The sequence below is a fragment of the Panicum virgatum genome, chromosome 7K, assembly GCF_016808335.1.
Source record: "Panicum virgatum strain AP13 chromosome 7K, P.virgatum_v5, whole genome shotgun sequence".
Classification (NCBI taxonomy): Eukaryota; Viridiplantae; Streptophyta; class Magnoliopsida; order Poales; family Poaceae; genus Panicum; species Panicum virgatum.
In genome coordinates, this window is record NC_053142.1 from 41,308,712 (window position 1) to 41,328,539 (window position 19,828).

At 42.3% G+C, this 19,828-nt stretch overlaps 1 protein-coding gene across 15 annotated transcripts; it reads left to right on the top strand.

The window, feature by feature from the left end:
* The first annotated feature begins 7,682 nt into the window (after positions 1 to 7,682).
* On the top strand, positions 7,683 to 19,424 carry LOC120641399. Of its 15 annotated transcripts, none has more exons than XR_005662250.1 (15): positions 7,683 to 7,846; positions 7,933 to 8,237; positions 8,645 to 9,174; positions 9,258 to 9,347; positions 9,425 to 9,664; positions 9,825 to 10,046; positions 10,152 to 10,458; positions 10,550 to 10,869; positions 10,952 to 11,058; positions 11,144 to 11,238; positions 11,326 to 11,405; positions 11,488 to 11,590; positions 16,803 to 16,896; positions 18,161 to 18,376; positions 18,808 to 19,424. XR_005662250.1 is itself a non-coding variant. In XM_039917497.1 (13 exons), the coding sequence occupies exons 2-12, from the start codon at positions 7,964 to 7,966 to the stop codon at positions 11,587 to 11,589; spliced, it is 2,367 nt and encodes a 788-aa protein (XP_039773431.1). In that variant the 5' UTR covers positions 7,683 to 7,846; positions 7,933 to 7,963; the 3' UTR covers position 11,590; positions 11,783 to 12,170. The 15 variants fall into 15 exon arrangements, 3 of the variants coding, with proteins under 3 accessions (XP_039773431.1, XP_039773432.1, XP_039773430.1); XR_005662251.1 differs by having other exon boundaries at positions 16,803 to 16,882; XR_005662252.1 differs by having other exon boundaries at positions 16,806 to 16,896.
* The last annotated feature ends 404 nt before the right edge of the window (positions 19,425 to 19,828 follow it).

Genomic DNA, 19,828 nt, shown 5'->3' on the forward strand with positions numbered 1-19,828 from the left:
CCCGATGTGTGTGTATGACATCTGATCAGCGTAGGGAGGCAGCGTGCCTAGATGTTAGTGGTAAATTTGGTAGCAAGTTGTTGGGGATCCTAACCTTAGAAGAAAGGTTAGATGAGATTTTGTTGGTCTTTATTTTTCCTATGTTGACGCTACTCGTGCAGAATGCTAATTAAATTTCTAGCATAGCCACATCCATGGGCTGCCTTAAAATTTCACCTCATCTTGGCATTATCCTCTGTTGGTTCGTCTTGTGCCTTGATCTGTTGGAGCCAGTGTTACGTTGTTTTCTTCTAGCATATCTGATATCTTTGAATTGTGATTCGAGGATGATTCTATTGATAGACCATGGTGGCACTAATCCTATGGAAGTATTCTAGGCAATTAACCGTATCAAATAGATATGGAACTAATCAATCTACAAGTTTATCACATAGTCACACAGGAACAAAAAGCACACAATGACACAATTGGAGTAAAGAATATGAGTCCATCATTTTTGACATGGCAACTAAATACCATAGTAGAGGGATTTGAAGAATTGTGTGCTTCATTTGGCAACTATGAAATTCAAGTATAGAACTTGAATGGTTAGATAGCCAGCTAGGCTAAACAAACCACAAGCACCAAATCAGAATAATCAGGCGAAGGGAAAATTAGAATTGAGAGTTTACCCAAGGGTCAGGTATACTCCACGATATATGAACACCGCAGAAAATGGAGCTGCACTAATCGAACGAAGCAATAACTGCAACACAATATAGAAACCAGCAGGTCACAAGGAGCTATTGAATGCAGATGAGTTTTTCACATCCTTAGCATTCAAATTTACCATGGATCATGAATTTAAATCAAAACAACCTAAGGATGTATTGCGGCATGGGCTTTTGGGGCTTTAGATGCCGCTATGTGGGTATTTCATCAGAAACAAGTGAGAAAATATTGTTCCGATGGAAGTTCCAATGATGTTTAAGCCAAGGAAAGTGCACAGTGGCCCATCTTTTAAATACAAAATTCTTACAACAGCACATAAAAATGAGTTTTTTTTCAATTCTTACAAATTACAAGGAAAAATGGGACTTCTTATGGTCCAAAATTCATTCTTAACATGTGTAATATATGGCATTTTGTTTTACCTCAAGAAATATATAGTATTTTGTTTTCCCTAAAAAATATATGTCATTCGTTTGTTTATATGTCCTCTCGCCACCCAAATTATACATTATCGAAGTTATATTAAAAATGAGTTCAATGAATAGGTACATTAGAATTAGGATATACATAAAAAGATTTGGGTAGAGTCACAAATGAGATCAAGTCGCGAAAGGGCATGTAGTCTAATGGTTATGTCACACCCGGTTTTTAAAAGAAACCGAATGCATAACTATATGTATGCCAGAATCAAGTTCCGTACATATAGTGATGTCATAATGGAAAATAAACAACAATGTCACGTAAAAGAGACTTACAACACTAAACGATTATCAGAGATGTACAACTTCTTCTGAAAACGAAGGCTCCACACTTCACAGGCAATTGACCAGGGGTTGCGTATATGCCTAGAACTCAGCAACATCTTCAACTTCATTGCATCTTTCTTCTCAGCAAGGGTGAGCACATGTCGTACTCAGCAGGTATATTGGAAATAAATGACATGCAAGGCTTAAAGCAAGGAAAAAGGCTGGCTAAATAAAGCGGTGAGCATTTTAATTAATAGTTGAAGATTAACAGCTATTTACTAAGCAATGAGTTTGAACCATCCCACATTTATGAAAAAGAGCATATATCTGAAAAACAATTAACTTGGAACAATAAAATATCTGAAATTAATCACTGATTTCTATTAAGTAGACATGTGAGGGTCCGAGCCGCTCTTGACCGTGAACACGGCTGATATATTAGTTTTCACTCTGTAGAGGTTACACACTTTCACCACAAGTCGTGTCTCCCTTTATGTCTGGGTTTGCAAGGCCCTTAAACACTTTCTTTGGTGAGTGGCAGGGATTCACTACGAGGGCTTTACAAAGACTCCCTAACCAGTAGTAGCCCGCTAAGGTTTCAGCAGCTGCGTGAGTGAACCTCCCCCAAGGCGTGACCAAAAACCAAACAAAAGAAGGCACCCTTGGCAGGCAGCGAACCCCTCATCACAGGCCCCCCTCATGCGCCTTTCGGTCAGCTACTAACAAGCTAGAGACATCTAATTAATCAGCCAAGACCAGAGCCATATAGTTCTTGTGGCTGCGCTGTTTTTCTGGGTGGTTCTCCATGGTTGATTTTAATGAAGTTCACAAATTTATCATATTGTCCCAAAAGATATACTAATAAGTCTCATGTAGCATTATTATAAACCACCCATAACCAATATTTAGCAACTAAGCAAACTGCCCAAAATGATTTTATAAAAGAAACCCGGCTATTCAAGGACATGGATAATCAATAAGGACAATAGGTACCCATCAAAATTAATGCATGCAAGCTTAAAATAAATGTTATTAGGATAAAGCATGATCAAGAAATATATTTGCCTTAAATCCAGATAATAACTGCTCAGAGTCTTAAACACTTGTTCTTGCATCTCTTTGTCTTCACAGTTCTCGAACTACGTTTCTTTCTACTCGCAACAAGCATCGATGCAAACATGCAAGAAACAAGCAAATAAGCACAACTAAAATAAGAGCACTAAACTAAACAGAACAAAAGCATTAAAAGAGCACACTAAAGAAGAGGGCTTGAAGCTATGATCGTGAGAACGCAAGAAACACTAAAAACAGAGCTAAAACGATGAATTTATAAACTAAACAAGGTTGTTGGTTTAAAACGCGATGAACTGCAGATTATAGGTACAAGGAACAGTCCTCACGAAAAGGATTTGGAAAAGGATGGGCTTGGGCTGATCTGCAGGGACTTAAACTTCAGAAGAGGTTAACTGAGAACGCGCCAAGACACAAAGAATAGGAGACTAATTACCTTGTCTCCCAGCGGTCTTGACCCAAAAGCTTCGAGATGTCCCAGCCATGACCGACTGTGGTTGTGGTGCTCCAAACTGCTGCCGACTCCTAGCATGAGGGACTTGAGTGAGTAGTAGGACACGGAGAGAAGGTGAAGGGGGTCTCGTTTATGGGCTCACCGGCAGCCACCGCAGCTGCTGCTCACCACGATGACGACTCTGCAGGGGAGGGACGACAAGGACCGGTGGCGTGCGGGCAGCCGCGTGCTGCGTAGCTCCTGGACACCTCAGCCGCGTCCGTTGGTTCCCAGGCAGCACGACTTGACACAGCGAAGGCTGGTGGCGGATCTGTTTGTCGTGGGCAGCGGTGCTCCGGCGATGGGGCGGTGACGAGGTAGCGCAGGAGATGCCAGATGGCGCCGTGGAGACGGAGGCAGCATCAGACTCGCACGGGACGTCGAGGCCGCGGCGAATCGGCCAGCGCCCGACGGCGGCTTGCTGGGTGCTCCGCAGACTCCTGGCGGCAGGGTGCTGCGCAAGCGAGAGGGCGAGCGGATGCGGCGACGCTCGCGGGCCTGCAGGGAACGCAGGGACCGGTGCCCTAGGCTAAAAGGGCGACGTGATTTGTAGCGAAAAGAGAGACCGAGGACCACAATTGTGCACCAGGGAAAACGATCCGGCGGCGATGTCGGTTCCAACTCGGTTGGGCTTGACGTCGGTGGCCAGCAGCTTGCGTAACGTTGGGTTTGGCCCAACTCTTGCAGACGTGAGAGAAAGCATGCTGTGAGAAGACAAAAACTTGGAGAGGGTGGTAAACGTGACCAAATTTCAGAATTTGCTGTCCAAAAATAAAAGTCTCCAGGGAATGAAGGGAGAAGAGGCTTCAGCAGATTAGCATATTAGCATATAGACACAAATAAATGAGATATGGGCCATGTTTAGATGTTTTGCAAAAAAAATTTGCGATGGAATCTTGCTAATTTGAAGTACTAAATGAAGTTTATTTACAAAACTTTTTTGCATAGATGGGTTGTAAATCGCGAGACGAATCTAATTATGCTAATTAATCCATAATTAATTAATAATTAGCGGATGGTTACTGTAGCATCACTGTTGCAGATTATGGATTAAGTATGCTCATTAGATTCGTCTCGCGATTTACAGTCCATCTATGCAAAAAGTTTTATAAATAGACTTCATTTAGTACTCCATGCATGTGTCGAAACATTCGATGTGATATTTTTTTAGGTTTATAGAGTGTGAACTAAACAGTACCATGAATGAAAAAGTTCATAGAGCTTCGACCATGGCCAAGGACCTCTGGGCTCTGGCTCTGGCCGGCCGTCTTGTTGGTGCTCTAGGCATCCGTGCCTGGCAAGTGGCACTGCTCGAATCAAACTTGACATGGGTTCGCTCGACGAGAGAGGACGAGCCCAACAAGCATGCCCGCTTGTCGATGTTACGTAGAGAGCAAGTCGTAGAAGGCGGAGTTGGACCGGTGAACTGAATTTGGGTTTTAGTGCGACGATTTTGGTCGTCAAAGTTGACGACAATGATAGCGGAGCTTCTCAGGGACGAATCAAGGGCGGCGGCCAGTGGTGGGGCTGCAGCACGTCACGTTGACACTCGGGAAAGTCGTGGATTTGACAGACGAGTGAAGGAGTCGGAAATCGGACAGCCAACAGCTGACGGCGCTCGGCCTTGGCAGGCTGCGGTAGCAACGCTCTGGTAGTCTTGTCAGCAGCTCCATGCATGGGTGAAGGTGGTCCGGCGACGATTCGCGACGGGGATCAGATGAACGGGTGCGGCTCGACGACGCGGCACAACTTCTGGTAGTCGCAGCTTCATGATTCGGCAGCTGACGGCCGGTTCAAGGTCTGCTCCGATCTACTCTTACAGAGACGTGTGATAATAGGTACGGGTGCAGGACGAGGATAGGATTTGGGCGCGGCTAAAAGAGGATGTGCAATCGACCAAGGTGACATAGACGTGCCTGCCGTGGTCGAGTCAGGATCGAAAGAAAAAAAAAACAGAAAGGAAGGCGAGAGAAAGAAAAGGAAAGAATAAAGAAAAGAAATTTAATTCTTTTCTTCTGCTAGGAAAAAGAAATAAGTCGTGTTAATTTTAACCCAAAAATTTAGGCAAAAAGTTCTAATAGAATATTTAGGACACCAAAAGCTCAAATAAAATATTTGGAGCTCGTGAAAAGGATTGTAGAACTTTCCATTAAATAAACTTAGCTTTGGGGAAAAAGTGAGAATAAATGCCAGAAAATTTTGAATTTTTTTTTGAAATATTCAGAAGATGGATAATTACATTCAAAATTTTATTCACATCCCAAAATTGAATTTTTGGGGTGTGACAGGTTACAAGAGTCTTGGTAGCACCTCAGGTTTTCACTCCTCGTGGGAGCAAATATTTAGGATTTAACGACATTGTGCTTTTAGTGGTAGGCGACGTCCCATTGACATCAAGATGCCTGTAGTGACTTCGTCAATCTCGAGGATTGGCCGACTCAGTCTTCGAGGATGCTCAAAGAGATATGGTTTGTGTACGTTCGTTCATAGGGATGAGTTTGCGTACGTTGTGAGTTTTTGAGTTGTACCATGTAATCTAAAAAAAAAGAGATCTAGTCGTGGGCAGACAAGTCAGGAGCAAAACACTCTGCGGACGAGGAGTCGAATAAAATAGCGGGCCCATGTTGTAAATAAGATAAGTTTGATCAAATAAAAAATGAGAGGAAGAAGCATTGCTTGCTTTAGAAATAGGTAAAAAAAAATCTTCCACACGTATTGAAACACACCCACGCCCCAAAGACCATTTTGGTACAAAACATAAAACACGGCTTGTGTGCACTTTACTCTCTTTTCACAAATCCAAACAAACATATTTGTGACAGGTGCTACAACTTTACAATATGAGTAGAGTTTCATGTATTTTTTTAGTTAGACATGACAATAAATAGAAAGCTAATAGGCACTACATGTTTATTTAAAGCTCCATTGCAGCTGTGTGGGATTACCTTTTATCGATAGGAGGAACTATAATGATAAATAATTTCTACTTTTTTGCAAATATAGATAATTTCCATTTTTTACATAATGTTTCAGTTTATAATAAAGAAAGTTTGTATATCTTTGAATTTAACTATTTTTGACAATGACTAAAATATGTCATGCTCAAATCCATATGAGAAAAAGGCCTAGCATTCCTCATTCCTTTTCAACATAAACCCATTGTCTCCTCTACCTTATCAAGCGTTTGTCATTTTACAAGCATCGCTACCTCTACCTTTAGATGCGGCGTGGAGGGGCGGCGCTAGCACGACCCGTTGCAGTGGGGGCAGTGGCGGAGGGAGGCCGACGCCTCGCACGGAGACGGCAGCAACGACGGTGGCGACGATTGGGCGAGCGGAGCGCGAGCGCTAGTAGACGACAGCCTGGCGGCGGATTGGGGGGGAGGCCTTGACGGCGGTGATGCAGCTTTTCCCAACCCTAGCGACGCCCGTGCGGTGGCCATGCGATGCGAGTGCAGTACAGCACGATTCAAGGCCAGCTCCCAGTGGCTTGTTCAGCAGCCGTTCGGCTGGGCCTGTGACGCCGAACGACTGGGTTGGATCAGCCCTGTTAGTCCAACCAGTTTAGTCCATCCGAACGGACTACTTGGCCTTGTTTGCTTTGGACTAGACTAGGAAATGTAGTAACTTTGACCGTTAATTACGGTATCAAACAAAGTCAGTTTGCAAAACCAACTCCCAAATCCTACGCTAGGAACCCTGAAGAATCTAATGAGACATTTGACCGTGTGATTAGAGAATGGTTACTGTAGTATCAATGTAGCCAATCATCGACTAATTATTATCATTAGATTCGTCATGAAAAATTACATCCATTTCTGAATTTTTTTTATAAATAGACTTCATTTAATACTCCATGCATGCGATATTTTTTTTTCGGAAAACGTGCGTGCTAGGATACTAGCGCGATTCAAAAACGGCCCTTATCCACTCATGTGCCATAATCATTGGCTCATACTTATGTTTTCCAATGTTGCCTGTGAGCCATTATCTACCTTTTCCCACTTCTCACACTATCCATTTTTAATGTTGACGTTTCATTATTCTTATCTTCAGTGTCGAGACGTTTATATCTCGCTTGTGTTCTCCGTCTCCCACAACTCTTATAGCATTAGACTTGTCAATACATATTTTTTGGATTCACAATGTTATCCCCATCACAAATCTCATCTACTTTGTTGTAAAGCAATAGCCGCATTATCCACCCAATATTCACCACCATCGCCAATCCAGTCACATCTTTTCTAAGCTTGAGAACTTTCACCTTCCACCTTAAACTCTCTATCGCAAGTAACTTTTAACTCTAAACTTTATAAAGAATCGAGATTGCCTTAGGAGATGAAAAATTTGTTCATTAAAAAGAGCATAAATCAACACCAATACAATGGTACAAAAAAATCTAGCATCCTTCTATATCTATTTGTACTTGGTACCATAGAACTTCTTACTATATTGGATGATTAAGATTTCTAGTTTCCATGATTTATTTAATTTAATTTAAAGCATCTACTTGATCACAATTCCGAAAGACGGCGGAGCGAAATTCCATTTCACCTCAAAAGACCGGAACGCCCTCCATCCCGCCGGAAGCGGTCCACGCGAGAGCGAAAGCGAGAGCGAGACGACCTGTTAGCAAATCCGTAATTAACTCTAATTCCGGCGTCCAATTTTGACAGGACACGGATTCGCCCTGGGAAAGAATACCTAGGCGGCTCGGCAACGTAGGTCTCCGTGTCGGGTCACGGCAATCCAAAGGTCGCACCTTTCGCCTCCGGCGCTAGGGTTTCGTCCCCCCCCAATTCGGGGAAGGTCCGCGACAGCACGAGGTACGCACCGAAGATTCAACCCTCCGCACCCCAGATTCGTGGCCTGGCTCCCCTAAATCTATGTATTTTTTGGGGGTGATTTCTAGGTGATTTTTCTTTGAAGCTGTGACGTGGGAGATGCCGCCGAAGTCTAGGAGAGGCGGCGCCGCCGCGGCGAGGAAGGCGCCGGCAACGAGGGGGCGGGTTGGGAGGCCGCAGGCTGCTGCGGAGGAGGCGCCGCTCGTGGAGGAGGTGAAGGAGGCGCCCGCCGAGGAGGTGAAGGTCGCCGAGGAAGCCCAGAAGATGGTCGAGGAGCTGAAGCGCCAGCCATCGGCGCCGCCGCTGTCGCAACAGCCGGAGGTGGAGGAGAAAGGCTCCGATGCCACAGCCAACGGTGCCAACCACGCGGAAGGTATTGTGTTCTGCTCCTATTTGTGCATAGGGTGTTTACTTCATCTGTGATCTGTGCTATTGGCCTGTAAGGATTTAGATTTTTGTTGTAGTGTGTGTGACTGTATTCTGGTCCAATAGTAGTTCCTTACTTGATTAGCATGAACGCTAGGTAGATTTTATTCATTCCATTGATGGCGAGTCCAGGATGGGTACTGGATGCATGTCACCAAGAAGTTTCTGTTTTGACAATGTCTAGTTCTGATTTTGCCTAGTTTCATGCAAAAAAAATAGGATTAATATGAACCATACAAGAAAGATTATATTATTGCTGTGATTGTGGTTGTGGAGATCTGCTCTATTCATCATATCTTGTGCATTTTTTGTTAAGACAACGTGAAGGACCTTATGGTTAACTCAATTTTTTAGATGAGGGAGCTGTGAAAGAAACATATGAAGAAGAGGACAAAGGTGAACGACTAGAGTTTGAGGACGAACCAGAATACGAAGAGGAGGCTGCTGTGGACTACGAGGAGAAAGATTTGGAGCATTATGAAGAACAATATGAGGATGGTGATGAAGAGGTGGAGTATACTGAAGATGTGGTTGAAGTGGAGACTGATATGGCTGATGAGGAACTTGATGAAGGTGGCGATGATGGCGAAGGGGAAGGATATGAAAATGCTGATGAAGAACATCATGTGGATGTGGATAACGAAGAGCATAGTGAAATGGTCAAAGAGCACCGCAAGCGGAAGGAGTTTGAAGTTTTTGTTGGTGGGCTAGATAAAGATGCAACAGAAAATGACCTTAGGAAGGTTTTTGGTGAAGTTGGTGATATAACTGAAGTTCGCCTCATGATGAATCCTGTCACAAAGAAGAACAAAGGCTTTGCCTTCCTGCGATATGCAACTGTGGAGCAAGCAAGGCGTGCTGTTTCAGAGCTAAAGAATCCACTGGTTGGTTTTAAGATCTGACTATTTTTTGTTTGTGTCATATCCTTTTCACAAGTGACTTCATGTTCTATTTAATACTTTATTAGGTGCGGGGTAAACAGTGCGGTGTTGCACCAAGTCATGATAATGATACACTCTTCGTTGGCAATATCTGCAAAACATGGACAAAAGAACATGTAAGATGATTGAGAGTTGTTTTCATGATTTTTATTTGCTCCTTTATTGAGGAAATGACTTGTCTTGGCATTTGCAGTTGAAGGACAAACTGAAGAGTTATGGAGTTGAGAATTTTGATGATTTACTACTGGTAGAGGATAGCAATAATCCAGGAATGAATCGTGGCTATGCTTTGCTCGAGTTTTCTACTCGACCTGAAGCAATGGATGCTTTCAGGATATTGCAGAAAAGGGATGTGGTTTTTGGAGTTGATCGTAGTGCAAAGGTTTCCTTTGCTGATTCCTACCCCAAAGTTGACGATGAAATAATGGCACAGGTGACTAATTTGCACAGTAATTCCAACTTTACGTGGCTCTGCAGGTTAAAAAATAATTCGTAACATGGATTGTCCATTAGCTCTTGTGCCCAATAGTTTCATATATCTACCATTCATCATTGAACTTTTTGCATCCTGATTTCTATTTTTTATGATTCAGGTCAAAACTGTATTTATTGATGGCCTTTCTCCCTCATGGGATGAAGACCGAGTTAAGAAATATCTCAAAAAATATGGAGCTATTGAGCAAGTGGAACTTGCTCGAAATATGCCGGCTGCCAAGAGAAAGGATTTTGGGTTTGTTACCTTTGATACTCATGATAATGCTGTTGCATGTGCCGAAGGGATAAACAATTGTGAGATTGGTGAAGGTGATCACAAGGTCTGTTATGCGACTATATTTGCAGCACCCATTTAAATATTTGCTCTACTTTCAATGGTATGTCATCTTGTGAATCTTTCTAATGAGTACAATCCTGTGGTTCAGGCAAAAGTAAGAGCTAGATTGTCACGACCCCTACAGCGGCCTCCTAGAATGAAGCATGGGTTAAGAGGAAATTTTAGAGTTGGGCATGGTGCTTCCCGAGGTGACCGTCTACCGTATGCTCGCCCTCCTCCACCTCGCAGGCCTCCACCACGTCTTGTTCGGCCTGCTGTCGGCCGCTTACCACCCATCAGGAGCCATCCATTGAAGAGGCCTGTTGATATTAGAGATAGGCGGCCTGTTATGTCAATGCCAGATAGAGCTAGGCGTTTGCCCCCTCCAGAGAGATCTTATGACAGGAGGCCTCCAGGTTTGCAGGCTTTATGTGCATTTCGTTCATTTCTGTTACAGTCTAATGCATTATACCCATATCTATTTTCTCACATTTCGTTTGTGGACAGCTCCAGTTTACCCAAAGAGAAGTCCAAGGAGAGAATACGTCAGGCGTGACGAGCTTCCTCCTCCAAGGAGCAGAGCTGCACTTGACTACAGCCCAAGAGTTCCAGTTGATAGACGTCCCACTTTCAGGGATGATTATTCACCCCAGGGATCAGGTTACTCAGACCTAGGTCCACGTAGTGCTCCTCGTCTTTCTGATAGGCGAGCATATCCTGATGATAGTTATGGTGGGAAGTTTGACCGGCCTTTACTGGCATATAGGGAGAGTCGGGGCCGTGATTATGACACCATTTCCGGATCAAAGCGTCCATATGCTGATATGGTAAGTGTGATTTATTTGTTTAAATGGCCAGAACTTGTATTGTGGTTCTGAATTAACCTAATTGAATTAATGTTCTGTCAAGGATGATGTGCCTCGGTATCAAGACATCAGTGTTCGTCAGTCCAAGGCACGGTTGAACTATGACGTTGGTGGTAGCAGTGCTCGGTATGGTGACACATATAGTGAGAGGTTGGTGGACAATTAGAGGTTGCAGTATTGGTTTTTTGCTTTGTGTTTTCTTCTACTCAACATGCTACATATTTTGCACTTATAGACCTGGACGATCACATGTGGGATATAGTGGCAGTCGATCTATCTCTGGTCATGATTCAGCATATGGTAGCAGCCGTCATGGCGTGAGTTATGGAGGTATAGTCTTGAAGGCTCTATCATTTGCTAGGGCACCTTTAGCCATGCACTTATTTTAATTTTCATGTCGATTTGCGTCAACTCTAGCAGGTTCTGCTAGCGGTGGTGATGCTACTGGAATGTACTCATCAGGTTACAGTGGTAGCTATGCGTCTCGTGGATCTGATGTGAGTATGTTTGAAATATCAACTCCATCATGACTACCTTTCTTTGGTTTCCTCGATTCATTTGAATTTTTGATTTGGGCAGGTTGGTGGGAGTTCATATTCATCACTTTACACATCAGGCCGTAGTTTAGGTAGCGGCAATGGTGGCTACTATGGGGGTAGCGGTTCCGGTTCATATTACTAAGGTGCATATCTCATATTCTCATTTATATCCCCCCCACCCCCAAGTTTGTTCATTGTGCATAGTTTATTTTCACCGCTCCCCCTCTTTAGCTGTCACATGGTGTTAATTGTAATGCTGGGGGTGGCAAATGTTTCCCCATGTGTCAAAAGATGTGGGAAGTCCGGATCAACAATGAATTAATTTAATGACACAGATTTGGCATCGCATCGTCTTTGTGGAACAGATTTGGCATCATAGGAGTTGGTGTAGGCCAGCATTGTATGGAGCTTCTGAATTTGAGGCCTACAGATCTGGAAAAGAAGTGCCAAGTACTCAAGTCTGGCAATGTTTTCAAATAAGACATGTTCAAAGAAGCCAGAGACATCGAGTTGGTTGAAGCAGTAGTCCGGAGGATGTTCTGGCTTGTTTATGTAATGTAAGGATTTGCTTTATTTGGTCAAGAGTTATGAACATAAGGGCCAGCTATGGTGTTTTATAAGTGTTTCGACATGTTTACTTCCAGTGTTTCTATAACCTTATTGAGACAGATATGGAGTGTACTTTGAGGTAGTTTCTGCAATTCAAGGTTTTTGGAGATTCCATCTTGTGATGTGCTGGCCAAAGATCAGACTTACAAATGAAGCTCCACAAGCAGTGCTTCTTGTAAGGCTGCTAGTTTCTGAAAACCTTCTCTTCTTAGCATGCTTCACCTGTTCTCTAGAGGATCAATATTTGGACAGAATGTTGATTGGTCAAGACCAAAATTCTGGACCCCTTCCATGTTGGATTCCATGGTGTTATCGGTTGCCAAATTTTGAGAGAAACTGCTTGTGTGGCTGATGTAGTTCTTTCACCAAGCAGTTACTTTGGCTTCCCCGAAGTTTAAGATAACAGAATTTGCAGCAAATGGATATTTGAAATTGAGTATATCCCTGCAATACTTTTGACTTTATAGAACACAATACGCAAGGCACCAGGTAAACAAGCAGTGCCAATACTGACCAGCCTGGCTTGATCACCCACCATCTATGAAATTTCTTTGAACTGCTATATGGAGCATGGGTTAATAACATTTTTGAGCTTAATGGGCATTGGATGATTGCAAGCTTCAAGAATCTTGCTGGAGGCATAACACACTAACTGATCAAATTGCAGAAAAAGTTTGGTTTATCTGACACCGCAGTTTCTATGATAATTTTATTTAGCATGGGTTATGACATAACATTTAACTTAGTCTTGGGACACTTGGCTTTCAGCCCATCACACGGGGATAAATCTGATAGGTCAAATTTTTATGACTTCATGATTGTTTTGCATAGATTTTTTTTTTATATCAGGACGTCGTACTTTGCTAAGAATATACTAGTTTACTGTGTTTCAACAGTAACTAATGCTGTGTGGGATTCTGCAAAGCAGATGAAAGGTACCAATACCAGCTATACTGCATGAGCGCTTACAAACTGCTGGTTCCATCCTTGTGTGAATCATAACAAGGAAAACACATTCGTAACTTTGAGTTTATTTGGTCAATTGAACTAGAAACAGTAACGTTATTAGGTCCTAAGGTCTAAGGCATTTAATTCTGAGTTTATTTGATCGAATGAACTAGGCACAATAACATTATTGGATCCTGAATTGGTTTTTGGAAATTACATATTTGTAGTAGTGGCACTGAATAGGAAGAGAGGCCGGTATCTAGTATCATTGAAGAGGCAGCTTTGAGATGGCTTTTGCAGTATTTGGGAACAACATTTTGTGTGCTTATCAATGTACTTTGCCAGCTGGTTGTTTAGTGCTCGTGTTAGTAGTTTGCTGGAATAGGACTTAATAAAGGAAATTGGTTATGGTGCTATGAGATCTAGCAAAACTATGTTTGGTTGCATGAAAGGAATAGTTTATCCAGCTATATGGAATGGCGTCATTGAATTTAGATACTGGGGGCCAGTATGTGGGAATCAAACACCTTGCGACTGTTGATCTGGTGCCCATTTGAGAAACAAGGGGTAGATGGAGATTGTTATTTATTTACAGGGCATGGATGAGATCTGAAAGCAGGCATGTGAAGGAAACATTTTTTCTTGAAAATAGTAAGCACAGGATACCACATTGAAGTTCTGAACTGAAGGGTCTTGAATCCTTTTCAATTTTTGAAGCAAACACAAAGAGAACCAGCTTACTCTAACTATATTTAATTAAGTACTCAGCCAAAGATTCATTGAAGTCAGATCAAACAAGCTGTCAAATATATCATTACTATCTGTTTAGGAATTCTTAAATCTGACCATTTGAGTGTCTAGCACAATTCCATTGCTGCTATCCTGTTTTTCATGTTTGTAGTAATGTTACTATCAAAGAAGCTGTTGATGCTTATTATTTTCTCTTCTTCCCCAGCATGCTAGCATTTTTAATCTTTTAAACTGTACTGCGGTTTAGATGTTACTTGGTTTTCATGCTAACCTGGCTTAAATTGTTTCTTGAGCGCTTTGAGAAATGTAGCCAGAATTCTCCTCCCAAGACAAGCATTGAGCTTGGAACAGGTAGTGTGATTTTTGTCTTATGCCTCTAGGTTTGTTTCTTGAATGGCTTCATGTGGTAGCTGTGATGTATTGCTTTCATCAGAATCAGAATGGTTAAAGTCCACTCCCCTGCGCTTCGCTCTCCGCATCCCATGGGAAAAATAGGATGCGTGTCGCTCAGCCTGTGCTTTGGCTATTTTGCAAAAAAGCCCTCCTATTTTCTGAGAATGACAATAGAGCCTAGGTCGTTCGGATTGTACAGTAAACACATTTGTAATTTTTGCATACAGGTACTCATAACAATATTTATTTCTATACAAAGAAGAAAAAATTCAAGAATTCTTCTATTTTTGCGAAACCACCCAAACATTTTTCATTTACCCCCTCCCGCCGCACTCGAACCCTAACCCCCTATCCCTCCTCCCGCCCGCCGTCCACTCTCTCCCTCCTCTCCTGCTCCCCGCCGCCGCCTCCCCTCCCCGTCTCCATCCCCGCTTGCCTTCGTCGCCTCTTCCCGTCGCCTCCTCTCTCTCTGTACCCGGCGGCGCCTCCTCTCTCTCTCGGTGCCTTCTTCCTCGCGGCGCCCCTCCCCGCCCCTCACCCCTCCGTGCGGCACGGGTCGGCATGGATCCAGTGCCTCCTTGCCGGTGGGGCTCCTCCCTTTACCTCTCTGCGCGGCACGGGCCAGCATGGATCTGGCGGGCCTAGCGCGGCTGCGCCGCCCACGCCAAGGGGAACATGCACGAGAGGCGGCGCGACGAACTGTTATGCATTGCTCCATGCGAAGACCTCTTCTGTGTTCGTCCACGCGAAGGCTCGCAGCGAGCAGTGGCCAAGTGGGCCCTGTGCCTCCGACACCCGCCACTCCAGGAGCGCCTCCGACTCCAGATCTGCGTCGAGGCATCGCCGATGAAAGCAAGGCCAAGGTACGTCCGGGCCTTCCTTTCCTCCCTCCTTCCCCTTGGGTACCAACGCCATGACCTATAATCTCTCCCTCCCTCCCTCCCTCCCTCCCTCCCTCTCTCTCCCTGTGTTGCGACAGGAAAGAGATTTCTCCTCATTTAATTCATCCTCTACTCTGGCAAGTTATTTTGATCTAAAATGTTCATTCCTCCCTCTTTCCTTGCAGCAGGAAGGGGGATTTCATTTTGATTGGATTCATTCTCTTCCTGAAAAAATTATAGATCTGAAAAATTCCTCATTGTGGATGTAGACTGCTTATCGATCTTGGATTCAGGCGTTAATTTGTTGTAGAAAATTGAAGCTTTGACCTTGTATATGCCAAACTAATTGTGCTAGGAACAGGTACTCGTGTTTCCTGTCTTCGTTTTCAGATGTATCTTAGTAAAAAAAAAGGTAACTTGGATATATCTTTGGGTGGCTACTTATTTAGGCCTGCATTTTCTTTGATGGACAGGTTGCTTGCCTATTACTTTCTTCTTTCTGATATAGTATGTGGGGTATCATTTAGCCTCTCCATCTTGGATCAAGTTCCCCTTTCCTTCACTGTGTTTGCACTTTAATGGTCAATAGTCTTAGCGTTCTATATTTGGGTTTTTAGGTACTGCATTTCCATTTATCTTTTTGTAGTATTTGTACTCAAGCTAGACATCGATGTGTGGACAGAGTAGACAAAGCTACTCATTCTGAAAAATGATGATATCAGTCATTATGGAACAGTTTGAAGGGCGAGCGCAACTCTATATTTTTCGGCATTGCAAATGATGAATTCAATTCAAATAATTTTGTTTGCTCCTTTGGCTTCAAATCTGTAAAAGATCCTAGGCAAGCAATTCTGCTGCCATGTTACAGTTTATTTACCTATCCTTTCAGTCATACTCCATTCTAAGGAATACTGATTCTTGCTAATTCGAACTCTAGCCTCTAGGTCCAGCGAATAGACCACATGACCTTTGTTGGGTTGCTAAAAATTTCAGGTGTTGTGCCTTGCAGGGTACTATTGTCTCCTATAGCCACTCTGGTGGACCAGATAGCAAGATTCTCTTGGCCTGCTTTGTTCTTAAGCATGCTATAAATTTTGTTAAATTAGATGTGAAAACTGGAGCGGCAATGCAATTTTATTTTAACCAAATGAATTAATAGACAATCTGTTTTGGAATCATGTTCTCTTCTGGCTGATAAATTAAATGGGATTTACAGTTACCGATGACCATGCATCTTTCTTTCTAAATGTCTTGCTCTTTTAGGTGTCTTTGCTGCTTTTTTTTAATTGCCTAAACTATTTCAGACGTTGATCAGACATTTGTTGAGACATGTATCCTTAACTCCTCAGGTAATTGCAAAACAACTTGAGAATGATGCACACTCATGCTATGCTAATGGAACATTTAAATTAAAGAATGTTCATGCACCACATGGATATATTGTGAGAATTCCTGTTCTTAAAAATTAAATATTGTATAAGTTCATCCGGTTGAAAGCCATCAGATGAGCAATTGTATATGTTCAACTGGTGACTTCTTAACCTTTTGCCATTCACATTGGTACAAAGGAAAAAAAAACAGTACACAAGAAAGAGGTTGACCTCACTAAAATGATAATTTTAATGTTAGTTTGCCTGGAGACAATTACTCTATCGAATGAGTTTTGTTAATGTACACCGGGGCTCCAAGTTTTATGTGGTCTAGAATTGAACAATTTTTTTGTGCCTTTACGTGTTGATGACAAATTTACTATGATCAATGTATTTGTATGCAGCAGATTAAGGTGATCATGTTCTGTCCATTTGGTTCCGGAAGCTCATTACATATGCCTACAGTGGGAAGAAACTCTTATTGGTGCGTTTCTATTTGTACGTATGCCATTGAATACTGGATCTCAGCATTATATACTCAGAAATTTCTCCTTCAAAGTATCATGTCCTACATGTTGATTATATTGATAAGCTACAACATGATTTAATTTCTCTTGTTTGTAGTTCAATGAAACCAGTAAACCGTGTTTACAGTTTAATAGTAAATTTGAAGTAGTTGCTGAAAGATCCTTCTTGATTTATGGAAGGGCCTTGGGTCGCCACTTCATAAATACAGTTTATGGTTTCTCTTTCAGGTTAGCTGAAAGTTGTTTCTAAAATCTGGATACTCTTTTAAAAGAGATGTACTATGTCTGGTCCTGCATGAATGAACAAACTAGAGAAAAATAGAAGAAATAGATATAGACTCCTGTCTCTGTGAATGGTAGCCATCAACATAAACAACCTAAAATTCTATTCATTTCCTAATTTATATGGTTACTAAATCAAGAACAAGAACTACTGGATGATCAGGCTTCTTGTCGTTTCCCTAAAACTTAGCTTGCAGCTAGCTAGATGAAGTTGTATGCTTTCCCCCCAACCCGTCAAAGTTGCTACATGTACATCTACTGTTTGTAACATCAAGTCGGACAGAGTGTTTAAAAAATTAATAATATTTTGAGCAAATGTGATTCCATGGTCATGGTTGTTCTTAGGAAATCCAATTTTTTTTTTGGTTTTCAGCTCTCTATTATTTCATATTGATGTTTGATGTGGAATGTTCAGTTTTGATTCCTGAGAAGCATGGGTGTGAAGGGAAAGGATGGGGTTGAGTACCGTTGCTTGCGTATGTGCAATTCTGAACATGATAGATATGATGTTTGTTTATGATGTCATCTCATGCTTACACAACGCTTTATTTTCCTGTTTTAGATTGAGATCAAGCAAATTGTTTCCCTCTTTGTTGGATCCTAGGAGCGGTACTACTTAAGGTTTTGATAGAGCTAGGTCTTGTTTACTGATTAAGCTGCAATAACTTAAGCATGAAAGATAAAATCTATTTGCAAGAGATGATGACTAAAAGCAATCAAGTTTTCTTCTGTTCCTCAAGGGCTTTTCGGTTATCAGTTTATTCAATATATTTGAGAGTAGCTTGAAACTTCTGTCAGAATATAAAATTTTCTTGTCTACATTTTAAATAATATATGATAGCGCACTGTCGGACAATATTTCATCGGTTATTGACCATGTATCTTCATGTGCCGTTTGCCAATGCAGTTGATTATTCATTTCTATTTAGTTAATCTCTTTGCATATTTTTTAGAGTCTTCTTCAGTGAGGGATGCCATACTGTAGAGATAACTTCCTTGTGGGCTCAAATTTCAATGGCAAAGGTCCTCCAATCTCCCTGTCAGCGCATGCTTCGAGATGCCATGAATTTTAGCTAGACCCGCAATACTTCTCTGTATTTGCTCAAGCTGGTGTGCCCGGATATGTGCAGTATTTGGGTTTGTTAGGGATCTGATCGGAATGAGTACATGTTAGTTTCAAGTTTGAGATACCTAGCATAATGCTATCGGCAATAGTATTCATCAACTAAGATATGTTACATGCTAAGATATGTGCTCTGTATGCCTCCATTCGTCCGCCCAGATGGTAGGGCGCGCATTGCGCGCCTAATGTGGCATACAACCTAGCTTTTAAGGGGTAAAATCATTCGAGCTGCGTGCTTAATTAGGTCATACCATAATCAGAATAATGCTTTCGTTAACTAAGCAATTAAGCATAATGTGACATTTTATGAGAAATAAAATCGAAACAAGCACATGACTCCAGTTCTATTTTGTTGATCTTTTTTAATTAGCAATCTACCTGTATGTTTTTAGAAACCATTCAAGTAGCAGATCATTTAAAAATTGCAGTTACGTCTCCATGACACATGTTAGACATTAATTTATTATCCTTTTGCAGTCCAAGCAGGGATGCATGAGCAGTGAAGCTCATGTTGATTTTGTCTCTACCAGTTGTGGCCAGCTTTTGTGTACCCTTTGTCTCCAGCAAGAAGGGTCCGATGCTTAGGATTTGGAGTCTGCATGGACCTCATCTCGCAAACTCATATCCTGATGATAGGATAAATTTGTGCTTGGATGTAGACATGGTGATCGGATGCGATGTGATGTCCATGATTGAGATGCCGGACAAACACGTAGTGCATAGGGGAGCTTGGTGCTCGGATGTCTTCTAATATTCATTATTCTGATGTCGGACAGACACCTAATGGCTAAGATAGTTTGGAGCACAGATGTGCCGTAATATTTATGATTCAAATGCTGGATAGATACCTATATTAATATGTTGAAGATGTGCTTCCTCCTAGATATAGTACTTTCATATTAAGATACACATAATTTGATTGTCGCTTTTTATTAGCTTATGGTTACTAGCATTTGATTGTTCAAACTGTAGGGCGCGCATCGCGCGCCGGATGTTCTAGTGTTACTGATTTGAGCTTGTATAAGAACACTGTGACCATGGAATGAACCAAATGTACAAAATATGGTGTGTTTATGAGAAAGATCTTATGGAGATGTACTGATTCTGTGATGCTCACGCGGATATGATTGTGGTATTCTCCTTTGGATCTGTCTGCCAGTTTCACTGGCCACGCCGTGCGTCTGTCTGATGAGATGAAGCTGACGAGCTCTACGCATCGACAGTTCTTGTGTGCTGCGGTCCTCATGCCGTGTGCCAATGTACCTCAACTTGTAATGGTCCACTTGTTCCTCATTTATCTACTTCTGTTTTTAAATATGACGTTTATGGTACGCTAAAATAAGCTACTTAGCTCGTCCGGAGAGAGTACGAAGAAATGTGTTTTTTTCACTGACAATTGATACGGACTGTGCTCTATTGGATCATCACGTACTAGTAGTACAACAATTGGTCAGGAGTTTCTCGAGCAGCCGCTGATGGCCAACTCGACCGAGGTCCG